A 12,152-nucleotide genomic window follows, 5' to 3' on the forward strand; every position below is an offset into this window, starting at 1 on the left:
AGCTTCTTAGGAACAAACTCTCCAGGAGGTCCAGGAGCTAATAGTCATATGACAATCTGGAGGGTCAGAACTTCATTCTCCAGAACTATGTCAACTGGATCAGGAGATGGGCAGAAAGCCACATGCCTCCCAGCCTACCCCAGGCAAGCAAACAGCTGCTATCTCAGCCTAGGTGTGCCCTTTCCCCACCTTGGCACTGAGAGAGCAATCTGGGTGACATCCCTGGCTTAACTGCAATGACATCTCCGCTTCTTAAAGGCCTTTTGGTTCCTGAGCTAATTAAAAGCTCCAAACAAGGAGGACACACTTAATCCTATTAATGACTTCTGGGCAGGAACCATGAGCCTAGCCCTCTAAGGGAGTGACTTTCTGGCCATATCCATTTGCTCAGGTGCCTGGTGATTGTTTATCAGCCCTTTCAAGAGATTAACCTGTACTCTGGAGCAAGTCACTCAGATAATGGATCCAGGGGGCCTGGGAGTGTCCGGTGACCATGGAGCGTGCAGCCAGCCCACATCTTGGCTCACACAGACTACATGGCCTCTATTCTCCAACTTTTAGCTCTTCAGAACCATTAGGGGTACTTGATGAGAAGAGGGGTCCTTACCTCATCTATCCTGCCCTCCCCCCTCCCAATAACTTTCACACACAGGAAAGCCAGATACAGTCTTTGCCCTAGGGATCTCAGAGTCCAGAGGGGTCAGAGACACAGGAACAAACAATGACGATCAAGGAGGTAAGCACACCATATCCTGCGAATCTACAACAATGGTAACGGCTTCAGTCTGGGGTCAGGGAAGGCTTCTTGGAGGAGGAGACCTGAAAATCCCCCCATGAGAGGAGATTCGTGGAGAGGCCCATGAGATGGAATTCCCTGACTATGGACTTGGTTCAGACTCCTGCATAAGCCTAGAGGAATAGAAATAACTCAGCTCCCTCGTGAACTTAATGGGAGTGTGGTTGGCAAAGCCTTAAAAGGCTGAGGTTCAAAGAACAAGGTTACTGGAGCTAGGAAATGTTTGCTTCAAGCCCCTGCCTTGAGCAACAGAGATTTGCAAGACTAGCTCGGAGCTGTCTCTTTAAAGGAGTAGGGAAATAACTCCTTAGACCACACCCCCTCCTCATTAATATGAAATTATCGTGAATATTGATATGGGAGGCGTGGCGCCTCGGCCAGCTGGGCTAACCAGCCCCGGGTTCCCGGCTTCGCAGAGGAAAAGTGACAGAAGCCGCGCAGAGGGAGACGCAGAGAGAGCGGAGCGCCCGGCAGCCACCCAGTCTCGCGGGGGAGCGCTGAGCTCCCCCGCCCCCGGCTCCCACCCTGTCCGGGGGGGCTCCTCAAGCCCTCAGCCCTACTCCCGGGCTCCCCATGGAAGCCAGCTGTGCCCCGGGAGGAGCCGGCGGAGGAGGAGTCGGCTAGATGCCCGCGGTGCGCCCGGGGCCCCTGAGCGCAGCCCGCTCTGCGCCGCTGCCCTAAGGCCTCCGCGCCCCCCGCGCCCCCGACCCGGGGCCGCGCCGCCTCTGCCCGCCCCTCCCCCGGGGCTTCGCCCGGGACCTGCCCGCCCCCCCGCCTACCCCGCCCGCTTGCCAGCGCTCGGGCCGGAGCTCTGGGCCGGGCGCGCCGCCGCCCTGGAGTGAGGGGAAGCCCAGCCGTAGGGGGGTCTCCGGAGCCGGCCGCGATGGACGCGGTCTTGGAGCCCTTCCCGGCCGACAGGCTGTTTCCCGGATCCAGCTTCCTGGACTTGGGGGATCTGAACGAGTCGGATTTCCTCAACAATGCGGTAAGACGAAGGGTCTGGGCTTCGCCTTCCACCACTCCTTACGCCTCTTCGCGGTGCACCTGGGGCCTCCAGAAGAACGGGACTATACACATCACTGGGCAGAAGTGGGGGGAGGGCGGCTCGGCGCTGGGTCCCCTTGAGAGACACGTACTTAGGGCTCTGAGATTCGGTGACCCGATCCCTCGACACTTCCCTGGAACCCCGAACCTGGACCCGAACCTCCGAGCTTGCGCCAGTCCGCGCTCCTCCTGGGGGCTCTGTCCGTGTGGATACACTAGCCTCGGCCTTCCAGGGGAAGGGAACTTGTCGAGGAGTCGGGGCCATCTGATCCCCGAATATGAGCTCAAGAGATACCGATTCTGCTCCTGCCGCGGTTCTCCTAGTCGTCCTCCAGCCCCCAGCCCGGGGTTCCGGGGCCAGATTGGACACAGTGGCGGCGCCCTTTCCTGCGCCCCCTTTAGGACCTCGGTGGCTCTGCCTCTGGCTCTCCGCTGGGGGGCGCACAGGGGAATGTTCGAAGGGCCAGAGACCAGACGCCCATTGGGGGTGGGGGCGCCGGAGCCAGACCCCAATTTTAAGCCAGACTCGGAAATTCAGGGGTGTGCTGTGCCTGCCCCCCAGGAAATCAGGCCAGAGATTTCCCCCAGGGAAGGACCTGACCCTCAACTGGTGGGGGGCAGCACAGGGTGATCGCTCAGGAGGAGGGAGGTTTTTCTCTAGGTCTGTCTCAGTCCCTCGAGTCTCGCTCCCCGAGGCTTGTAACTATCCGCGTCTCCCGGCTTGTGCTTCTCTTCTGTTCCCCACCCCCACCCCCGGTAAAGAAACGTGGCTTCTTTCTTCTTCCCTCCCTCCTTCTCTCGGGCTCAGCCTTAGGGCGCTTGGATGGGGGGTAGGGTGGGAGATGGGCTCTGTAAGGGGAGAAAGTACTGGGGTTCAGAAGGGCATGAAGAGTTGAAACGAGGGCAGCTTGGGGGTTCTGTGGGGATCCCCACCCCGGGCAGTGAACTGCCTCTCTCATACACATAGTATTCATCTCAAGGGTCTCTATTTGCTGACCTCTAACTCCTGCGAGTACCATGAATTTGGCAGAAAGGGTCGAGTGCACACAGACTTAAGGGATTGGGCATCTTGGACTTCCACCTCAACTGTCCCATGCTGCTGATGGGTAAACAAGCCCAAAGACAGGAACCTGAGTCAGGGAGGCACAGGGTGAGAGGTCCCCTGGTCCTCCATTAGGCAGCAGATCCAGGTGACCCTGCTCTCCGAGGAAGGTCCCGGGTTCCAGTTAGAGAGAGCACACTTCTGCAGACAAGGAGGAGGGGAGAGAGCTTGACCTGGTAGTAGGGAGATCAGAGTTCTAGTCCCGCCTCTGCTTCTGCTTCTCCCTGGGAGCCTGGGCTATGCTTTCCCGCCTGCGCCTGTTTCCTGGTTTACAATACAGGGAGAGATTGGATCAGTCTTTCCAAGGATGCTGTGGCCCAGGGATCTGGGGTTCCACACACCCCTCCTGAAGTTGGTGACGGACACTGCTCGGAGGGAGGGGGGCTTGCTGGAGCGCATGCCTTTGTTGGTGGAGCCCCCTGTGAGGTTCCCTGAGCCCGCAGCAGCTCCAATTTGGGCTTTCTTCTGAATGAACTCTGCCGCCTACAGCCTCCTGCTGCGGCTGCATTGAGCCTTGTGTCCCCCAGCTGCTCATCTGGGCCTTGGTCCAGCGCAGGAAAGGATGCGTGAATTGTGATCAGACAGTGATATCCATTACTGGGCCTGGGGAGGAAAAACTCTGCTGAGGGAGCTCCTTATCTCAGGCCCAAGCAAGGCCAGGTGAGGCAGGTGGAGAGGGAAGAATTTCTAAGAGGAAAGAAAGCTCCTGGGATGGGAATCAGGAAACTGGGTTCCAGCCGTGCTTCTGTTGCCAGCCAGCTGGGCAGTTCAGACAAGTGACTTTTCTTCCTGTGGGCCTTGGATTCTTTATCTGAAACATGGAGCTATAGAAGGCTTTCCCATAGTGTTATTATAGAGATTTAGTGAGAAAATTGAAGATGACTGTGGGATGACGCCTGCCAGGTAAGTTTCTGTAGGTAACACGCTCTGGAGGCTAATGGTGCAGGTGCTAAGGACTGCTCGAGTAGGAGTTGCTGTGTGCCCCTGAGCAAGTTACCTTCCTTTTCCGGTGCCTCCCTTTAGATGTCTAAGGTCCCTCCCAGTTGGGAACCCATTCCAACCTCATCCCCAACTCCCTTTTCTTTCTGCATAAGGATAGGAAAGTGTTTCCAGGGTTGAAGATGGGAATGGGTGAGGTCTGTGTGCTTCTCAGTCTGGAAGATGGAGGGTAGGTTATTCACTATCCTTAAAAATCCAGATAAAGGCCATGAAGTCACAGTAGAAACTAGGTATGCTCTATTACTCTGTTAAAAAGGCAAAAATCAAAAAGGATGTTCACCTGAACACAAGTGTGTAAGAAATCAGAGACAGGAGAATGAGTTGCATACTCTGCATAAGTCTTGAGTGCTTGGTGGTGGCCAGGGGTGCTGTATGTTTCCTTCTATGAGGACATCTTTATCCTGTGGCCATCTAGTCTATGTGATTCTCAGAGACATGCCTGGGAAGGAGCTCCCTTTCCTGCCCAATGAGGGGGCTTCTCCTCCCCTCCTCTCCCCACTCTCCCACAGTTCCTGATGTGCACCACTCCCCCAAACTACAGCCCTCTTCCCTGGGACCCCTCAACCCCTGGACAGGTAGGAGAGAGGGCCTGCTGTTCAGACAACTGGGATAAAGGACCAGAGGGAGAACAGGTCACGTCCCCAGAGATACCAGCTCCGTCCTCTGGCTCAGGGGAAAGGATGACTCTGGTTTCTCTAGAGGGAAATGGCTCTGGATCCCCAAGAAGCCCCACAGCTGGGAGGGTGTGGGGAGGAGGGGCAGGCGGAAGAAGAGTTCTGTTGTCTCCGAGGGGCGCAGCAGGAAGCTGCAAGGATGTTTGCCCAGCACACTCATTCACCTCCCTGCAGCTGGGGAGGCCAGGTGCGAGAATGACTGGGACCAGGGACCAGGCCTGGAGCAGAGGGGTGTGAGAGCTAAGGCTGATCATTGTCCCCAGGCCCCCTAGCCTGGCTTCTCCTGCACTGAGCAGGGAACCGCTACCATCACCACCCCAGCCTTTGGGGGATTTAGGGAGATTAGAGAAGTATGTGCATTTGGGTGTTTCTTTGTCTGTGTGTGGGCCCTTAAAAGGGGAGGGGTGTGTGTGTGTGTGTGTGTGTGTGTGTTTCTCTTTAAATTTTCACCAACAGGAAAGAGGATCCAAGGAGGAAAGAACTCTGGTCTCCAAATAGAATACACTAGTAAAAAGCTAATAGATAAAAACTAATGGAGGAGCCCAAATCTCAGTGCCCCCATTCAGGAAGGGAGATCACTCCAGACACTTCCTCCTCTTCCAAAATGCTGGGTTTGTTGTGGGCAGCTTTGTATCTTGTTTTTGCTCCCCCTCCGCCCAGCTAAGATGTGAGCTCCTTAAGGGCAGGTGTTTATCTGTCTTGTTCATTGCTGTATCCCCCCAGTGCCTAGCACAGTGCTTGGCACAAAGGAGGCTTCAACCAACCATTGCTGATGAGTGAAAGGGAACCCAGGCCAGGCCACACATTCTTTAGGGAAGAGGAAAAAGAATCCTCATCTCCTCCCAGCCATTAGGGTCCTGTGGCCCACACTGTCTCTGAAATTCAGGAAGATTTCCAATAAATTATTATTGCCTTGAATCATCCCTATCCTATGCAGACTCCCATAGCCCCTGGTCTAGGATGGTCTCCAGCTGACTGATCCACAGCATATTTGAACGTGTGGCTTAGGCCTCACCCTTGAGCACTGGTTAGCCCAGGGCTTCCATCTTCCCCAGTTTCCCATTGTTCAGGTTGCTCTGGGACACCTGGACCCACACTCACCCAGCTTAAAACTAAATCTTTGCTAGTCCTGTCCCAGGGCCTGCGTACATGCTATTCCTGACCTCTAGAATGCTTTCCCTTCCCTCCAGCTCTCTCCATCTCATCTTCCTCAGTTCAGATGTCACCTTGTTAGAGAAGGCTTTCCAACCACCTTAAGTGAATCCCTCTATCATTTCGTTTCAGTCCTTTGTGGCTGTTGTTGACCATATTGCACAGCACGCAGGCTCTCACTTCTCTGACCAGGGATTGAACCCATGGCCCCTGCGGTGGAAGTGTGGAGTCAGCCGCTGGACCACCAGGGAAGTCCTTGTTTCAGCCCTTTGATTTCTTCATAGCCCATATCCCAGTTTACAGTTATCTTATCAGCTTATTGTCCATTTCCTCTGTGAGTAAGCCTGTTCCCTGAGAACAGAGACCATGTCAGCTGTGTTCATCGTCATAAACCTAGGACAGTACCATGGCGCAAAACAGGCCCTTAATATAGTAAAACTCTGCCGTGAGACAATAAGCCAAGTGCAGAAATTTTCAATCATGTAAATGTGGAGTTATGTTATTGTAGGATCCATGAAAAGTAGTACTTTTCAGTTGGTCTGTACTGTCACAAAAAAACACAAAAGTAAAGATGCGAAACCTCAGTACATGCAGCAGACGAAACGAAGGACGTTCCAAAGGAGCACAAGGCAGCCACTTCTTTACCAGCCCCACAAAGATAAGAGTTTTGCCCACCTTTATTTGAGATGGGCCCCAGGTATAGGACAGAAGCCAAGTCTGGGTCATGTTGCAGTGTACTTTGCTCCATTTCAAGGGTTTACTGTATTTATAGAGAAAATGACTGCAGATCAAGGCAGTCCTTGGAAGGGAAGGGGAGACAGTTTTCGTAAAGACAGGCCTGAGTTTTCAGGACATGTACTGATAATTCCAGAGGGGGTCCTGGCCTGGCCAGCCCTGAGGGTAACGGGGATACTGGATCCCACGAAAATGCTGTCTATGCCCCGTTCTGCTGTGAGGGCCCTCCGGCTTCCCTGGACTGGCCGGGAATTTGCTTGGTTATTCTTCAATACACACATCCCATCCTTTAACAGCTGGGAACTAAAGGAGCACCAGTGCTGGTCACCGTGCAGAGTGACCTCCAGCCACTCACGACCGAGTGAGAGAGACAGACAGGGATGTGGACAGAGTGGCACCGCAGATGCCATGAGGGAGCAGGGCACCAAGAGAGCCAAGGAGGCACCCCCAACTGGGCTGCTGGTCTTGGAAGACTCAGAGGAGATGACCTCCACTCCCTCCCTCTCCAATATCCCCATCCTTGTTGGCAAAGGAGTTATCAGGAGGCATTTCAGCAGGGGGGACTGGGGCTGTGTCCCTTTTACTGAGCCTGGTATACAGGCATTATTGTCCCTTGTGAAGATGAGAAAACTGACCCTTACAGAGGAAGGGAGATCTAAATGCTGTTCTCAGGGCAGGGTCCCATGGGGCCAAGGGGGAGAAAGCCCTGTCTTCTCTACCATTCTCGTTCTGATTTGAACTTTGCTCTCTAGGGCAAGGAACATTTGAGATCGCAGACAGCAGGGGGACCTCGCCTTCACCCTCACCTACTCCCATCTTTAGGGCGCCATGGATGCCTAGAGCTTTAAGGGCAGAGCCAACACATTGCCTGGCCTGTGAGAGGAGAGACCCCACATCCCTTCCCCACATCCCTTCTCTTCACCCTCACTCCCTGGCCCATCTGGGATCTTGGAGCTTTGCTCTCTGCAGCTCCCAGGACTCCCCAGGAGGGTGTGGCTGGCCACTGTACCAGGACAGGGAAGGATGAAGGGCACCCCACTTTGTGTCTTCCCCTCCCCCATAGGGTGTTTCTCCTGCAGGTCCTGGTTCCAAGTCCTCTCAGAGCATCCCTCTGTGGGACATGGCTTGCCCTTGAACCTCCATCAAGAAACCAGCTCCAGAAGCCAGAGAACAGGCTGTTCTTCTGGCTGGCTCAGCACTCCAAGGGCAGGATGGAGGAGGAAGGTCTGGGTGGAGTTAAGTCAAGACCACGAGCATTGCTCTGGCTGGAACACGATGTGATCTGCCTCAGCAGGCAGAGTAGGTAGCAGAACCCTGGGGCAGGACTGGGGGGAAGGTAGGCCTGAGGATGTCCAGTTCAGGGGAAGCTGGGAGGGGCAAGATACAGCCCAGATCTCTGACCGTGAGAGAAAACAGATCAAAGGGGATATCCCTGCAAAGTCAAAGATGCCAAAACTTACAACCTGGACATAGCATGTCATCCTAGAGGCCAGCTTCATGGCTGGAGCAACACTGGGCTTCCCTGCTGCCGGGTTCAGTGTGCCTCGTCCCCCAGCTCTCGAAGGACAGAGCCTGCGCTGCGGCTGCCCTGACCCCTTGGTTCTGGGCCCAGGAGCCACTTCACCCATCACAGAGCGGCTGACACATCTGGGCTGGGCTGTGTGGTCCGACCAAACAGCTGGACAGCAGCAGCAGCTGTCCCCCGCTTCCCCCTTCCAAAAGAATAACAGAAAGGAAAGCAACAGTGGAGAAAGGCCGGCTCTTCAGGCCCTCATGGAGAGCCAGGAGGCAGTTTGCTTTTCTTTTCTCTTTAATGCTTATTTACTTATTTTTGGCTGTGCTAAGTTTTCACTGATGCGTGCAGGCTTACACTAGTTGGGGCAAGCGGGGCCTCCTCTATTGTTGCAGAGCATCAGCTCTAGGAGGGCAGGTTCAGTAGTCGTGATGCAGGGGCTTTGCTGCCCCACAGAGTGTAGATGCTCCCCTCCCAAGCCCAGACCAGGGATTGAACATTTGTCCTCCGCATTGACAGGTGGATTCCTAACCGCCGGACCACCAGGGAAGCCCCTGGCAGGCAATTTTAAAGCAATTGAGGGGACTTACCAGGGAGGCAGGCAGGGCTAAGCCTTCCCCATGTGTTCCCCTCTGGGGAATGTCCTCACCGCTCCTCACCTCATCTCCCCAGCTCACTGTGTGACCTTGGGCAAGTCACTTCCGCTTTCCGGGCCTCAGTTTCCTCATTGCTGAACTAGACTGAGAGTTCTTGAGGGTAGGGCAATTATTTTTGTCTATTCCCTAGTCATGGCCATAGTGATTGAGTGCTCAGGAGATGTTTATTTATTGAATAGATGGAAGGAAGGAGTGAGAAGGGGTGACAGATGGATGAACAAGGGGGTGGCTGGGTAATGGAAGAAAGGGTACTTCCGCACGTGCAGCTCTGATGGTGCTTCAGGAGGCTTCTGTTTATTTACCGAGGAGTGACTCTTCACCTCAATCCCACATATGCCTTTTACTCTATCATGGGCCTTTTCTTTCTGTTTTTTTCCAAGTTTTATTGACGTATACTTGATTTACAATGTTGTGTTGGTTTCGAGTTTACAGCCAAGTGAATCACTTATTCAGTTCAGTTCAGTTCAGTCGCTCAGTCGTGTCTGACTCTTTGCGACCCCATGAACCGCAGCACACCAGGCCTCCCTGTCCATCACCAACTCCTGGAGTTTATTCAGACTCATGTCCATCGAGTCAGTGATGCCATCCAGCCACCTCATCCTCTGTCGTCCCCTTCTCCTCCTGCCCCCAATCCCTCCCAGCATCAGAGTCTTTTCCAATGAGTCAACTCTTTGCATGAGGTGGCCAAAGTACTGGAGTTTCAGCTTTAGCATCATTCGTTCCAAAGAACACCCAGGGCTGATCTCCTTCAGAATGGACTGCTTGGATCTCCTTGCAGTCCAAGGGACTCTCAAGAGTCTTCTCCAACACCACAGTTCAAAAGCATCAATTCTTCGGTGATCAGCCTTCTTCACAGTCCAACTCTCACATCCATACATGACCACAGGAAAAACCACAGCCTTGACTAGATGGACCTTAGTCGGCAAAGTAATGTCCCTGCTTTTGAATATACTATCTAGGTTGCTCATAACTTTTCTTCCAAGGAGTAAGCGTCTTTTAATTTCATGGCTGCAGTCACCATCTGCAGTGATTTTGGAGCCCCCCAAAATAAAGTATAACACTGTTTCCACTGTTTCCCCATCTATTTCCCATGAAGTGATGGGACCATGGATGCCATGATCTTGTTTTCTGAATGTTGAGCTTTAAGCCAACTTTTTTATATATCCGTTCTTTTTCAGATTCTTTTCCCATATGGGTTATTACAGAATATTGAGTAGAGTTCCCTATGCTACACAGTAGGTCCTTGTTAGTTATCTACTTGATATACAGTAGTGTGTGTATGAATCCCAATCTCCTAATTATGGTGGCCTTTTCTATATGAAATATGTCATGCACATAAGAGAATATATATATATATGCATAAATATGAATTACAAAGTATAATAAAATGGACACCTAGGCACTCATTACTAGCTCAAGCAATTGACCCAGCTCTCAATATCCTGGGCTCTCAAAGTTGCATGAGTTGGTGGAAAAGTTGAGTGGCAGACTCTAAATCCACACTCCACTCTGGGCAGATCCTGGATAGGAATTCTCCTGAGACCTGGTGCCTATTCCCAGACCCCACCTGACAAGACAGCAAGTCCTAGGTCAGATGGCAGATACCTCAGAAGCCCTGGGAAACCAAGCCATATCTGAGGTGGGGTAGGATGACCACTAGCGGTCAAATTTAGCCCTGGCCAGACCTGGGAGCAAACTGAGGCTCTCACCTCTCGTCATCTGGGTCAGTTTGGACAGGTGCCTTAACCTCTCTGCGCTTATTTTCCTCATCCATAAAGGAAAGATGACTGTAGCACACAGGGTTCTTAAGAACTCAGTCAGACAACTCTTGCAGAATCTAGCACAGCGCATGGCACATGGCAAGCCCCCTATAAACAAAACAGTAGTTGTTACTGGTGTTTTTGTCCTGATTGTCGTTGTCAGAAAGGCAGGTCCCCAGCACCGGACAGCCCTTGGAGGAATGTCCCAGCTTCATCCCTTTGCCGATCCCTAACCATGGGGGTTTTATTTGCCTGTCTGTTTGACCTCCCTGAAGCTGAAAAGCTGCCTTCTTTGGGTAAAAGCCGAAGACCCTAGGCCCTTTCTCAGGCCTCTGTCTTCCAGGAGGTCAGGAGAGGGATGGCCAGGGATGGGCAAACCCGGAAACCTGAGTGAAGACCCAGTGCATGGAATGGGGGCCCATATTTTGTGTCTGGCCCTGCACCAGGTGGGACTGGGGCGGCAGAGAAATCCATCACTCCTGCCACGTCCAGGGTCATCACGGGTCCTTAAGAGCACAAGCTCTGCAACCAGAGCTTAGGCTCAAATCCCGGCTCAACCACTCGCTTACTCTCTCTTCTCTGTGCCTCAGTTTCCTCTCCCATTAAATGGCAGTACTGATAGTACTTACCTGATCTTCTGAAATTTAAATCAGGAACTGCATGGAAGGAGCTAGAACAGTTGTTCAGTCGCTAAGTCGTATCCAACCCTTTACGACCCAACGAACTGCAGCATACCAGGCTTCCGTGTCCTTCACTCTCTCCCAGAGTTTGCTCACACTCATGTCTGTTAAGTTGGTGATGCCATCCAACCATCTCATCCTCTGCCACCCCCTTTTCCTTTTGCTGTCCATCTTTCCCAGCATCAGGGTCTTTTCCAGTGAGTTGGTTTTTCACACCAAGTGTCCAAAGTACTGGAGCTTCAGTACCTGACATATATATATCAACTATCATAATTATTATTATTAGGTATGCTATATGCCAGGCCTATGTGAAACCCTGCAGTGGGTTCAGGATAAAATCTATCCTATATCCGACCTTCAAGGTGGTTAAAGTTTAGAAGGAGAGATGGGCCCCATTGTGGATAATTAGAATTCAAGGCATGATATTAACCAGTGACCTAACCGTCTATGAGTGCTACAGTGAAAATGGATAGGATTCTTCCACCTGGATGATCAAGGAAGGCTTCCTGGGGGAAGCAGCACCAAGTTGGACCTTAAAAGATGATAGGAGTTAGAACAAGGAGATAAAGGGTAAAGGTCTTCCAGGCACAGGGAATGATACAAGCAAAAAGCCCTGCAGCCGTGGAGCTTCCAGCTCCAGGTTTAAGGAGCCATCCAACTAGGCTGCAGGGAAAGAAAAGATGAGGCATTCCAGCTACAGTGGGAAGTTGAGATCAATCTGTAACAAACCTTGAATGCTGTGCTTAGGAACTGGGAGTGTTTTCAGCTGGCAGAAGGGAGACAACGCAAGTTTTCAAACAGAGTTCTGAGCTGGACAGGGTGGTGGTCCCAGCTGTCCTGAGCTGTCTCAGTGCTGGGAGGTCTAGGGTCCATTAGGATAACCAAGCTGTCTGCCTGTCTGCATGAACAGGGCCTCTCCCCCAAGACAGACAGCACCGTGGGCCCTCTCTGTGCCCAGAGCAGGCCGAGGCAGCAGCAGACCCCAGGGCCCTTCTCTCCTCTGATTTCTACCCCTTGCCCTGATGTGACTCGCGCACTGGC

General features: G+C 52.8%; 1 protein-coding gene across 1 annotated transcript in view; it reads left to right on the forward strand.

The window, feature by feature from the left end:
* Nucleotides 1–1,215: 1,215 nt before the first annotated feature.
* The window catches only part of CREB3L1 (cAMP responsive element binding protein 3 like 1), a 38,029-nt gene continuing 27,092 nt past the window's right edge, over nt 1,216–12,152 (forward strand). The window contains exon 1 of the mRNA XM_027979678.3: nt 1,216–1,781. Coding sequence (XP_027835479.2) covers nt 1,680–1,781 — 102 coding nt within the window. The 5' untranslated portion in view covers nt 1,216–1,679. The remainder of the gene's footprint in view (nt 1,782–12,152) is intronic.

The sequence above is a fragment of the Ovis aries genome, chromosome 15 (assembly GCF_016772045.2).
Source record: "Ovis aries strain OAR_USU_Benz2616 breed Rambouillet chromosome 15, ARS-UI_Ramb_v3.0, whole genome shotgun sequence".
Classification (NCBI taxonomy): domain Eukaryota; kingdom Metazoa; phylum Chordata; class Mammalia; order Artiodactyla; family Bovidae; genus Ovis; species Ovis aries.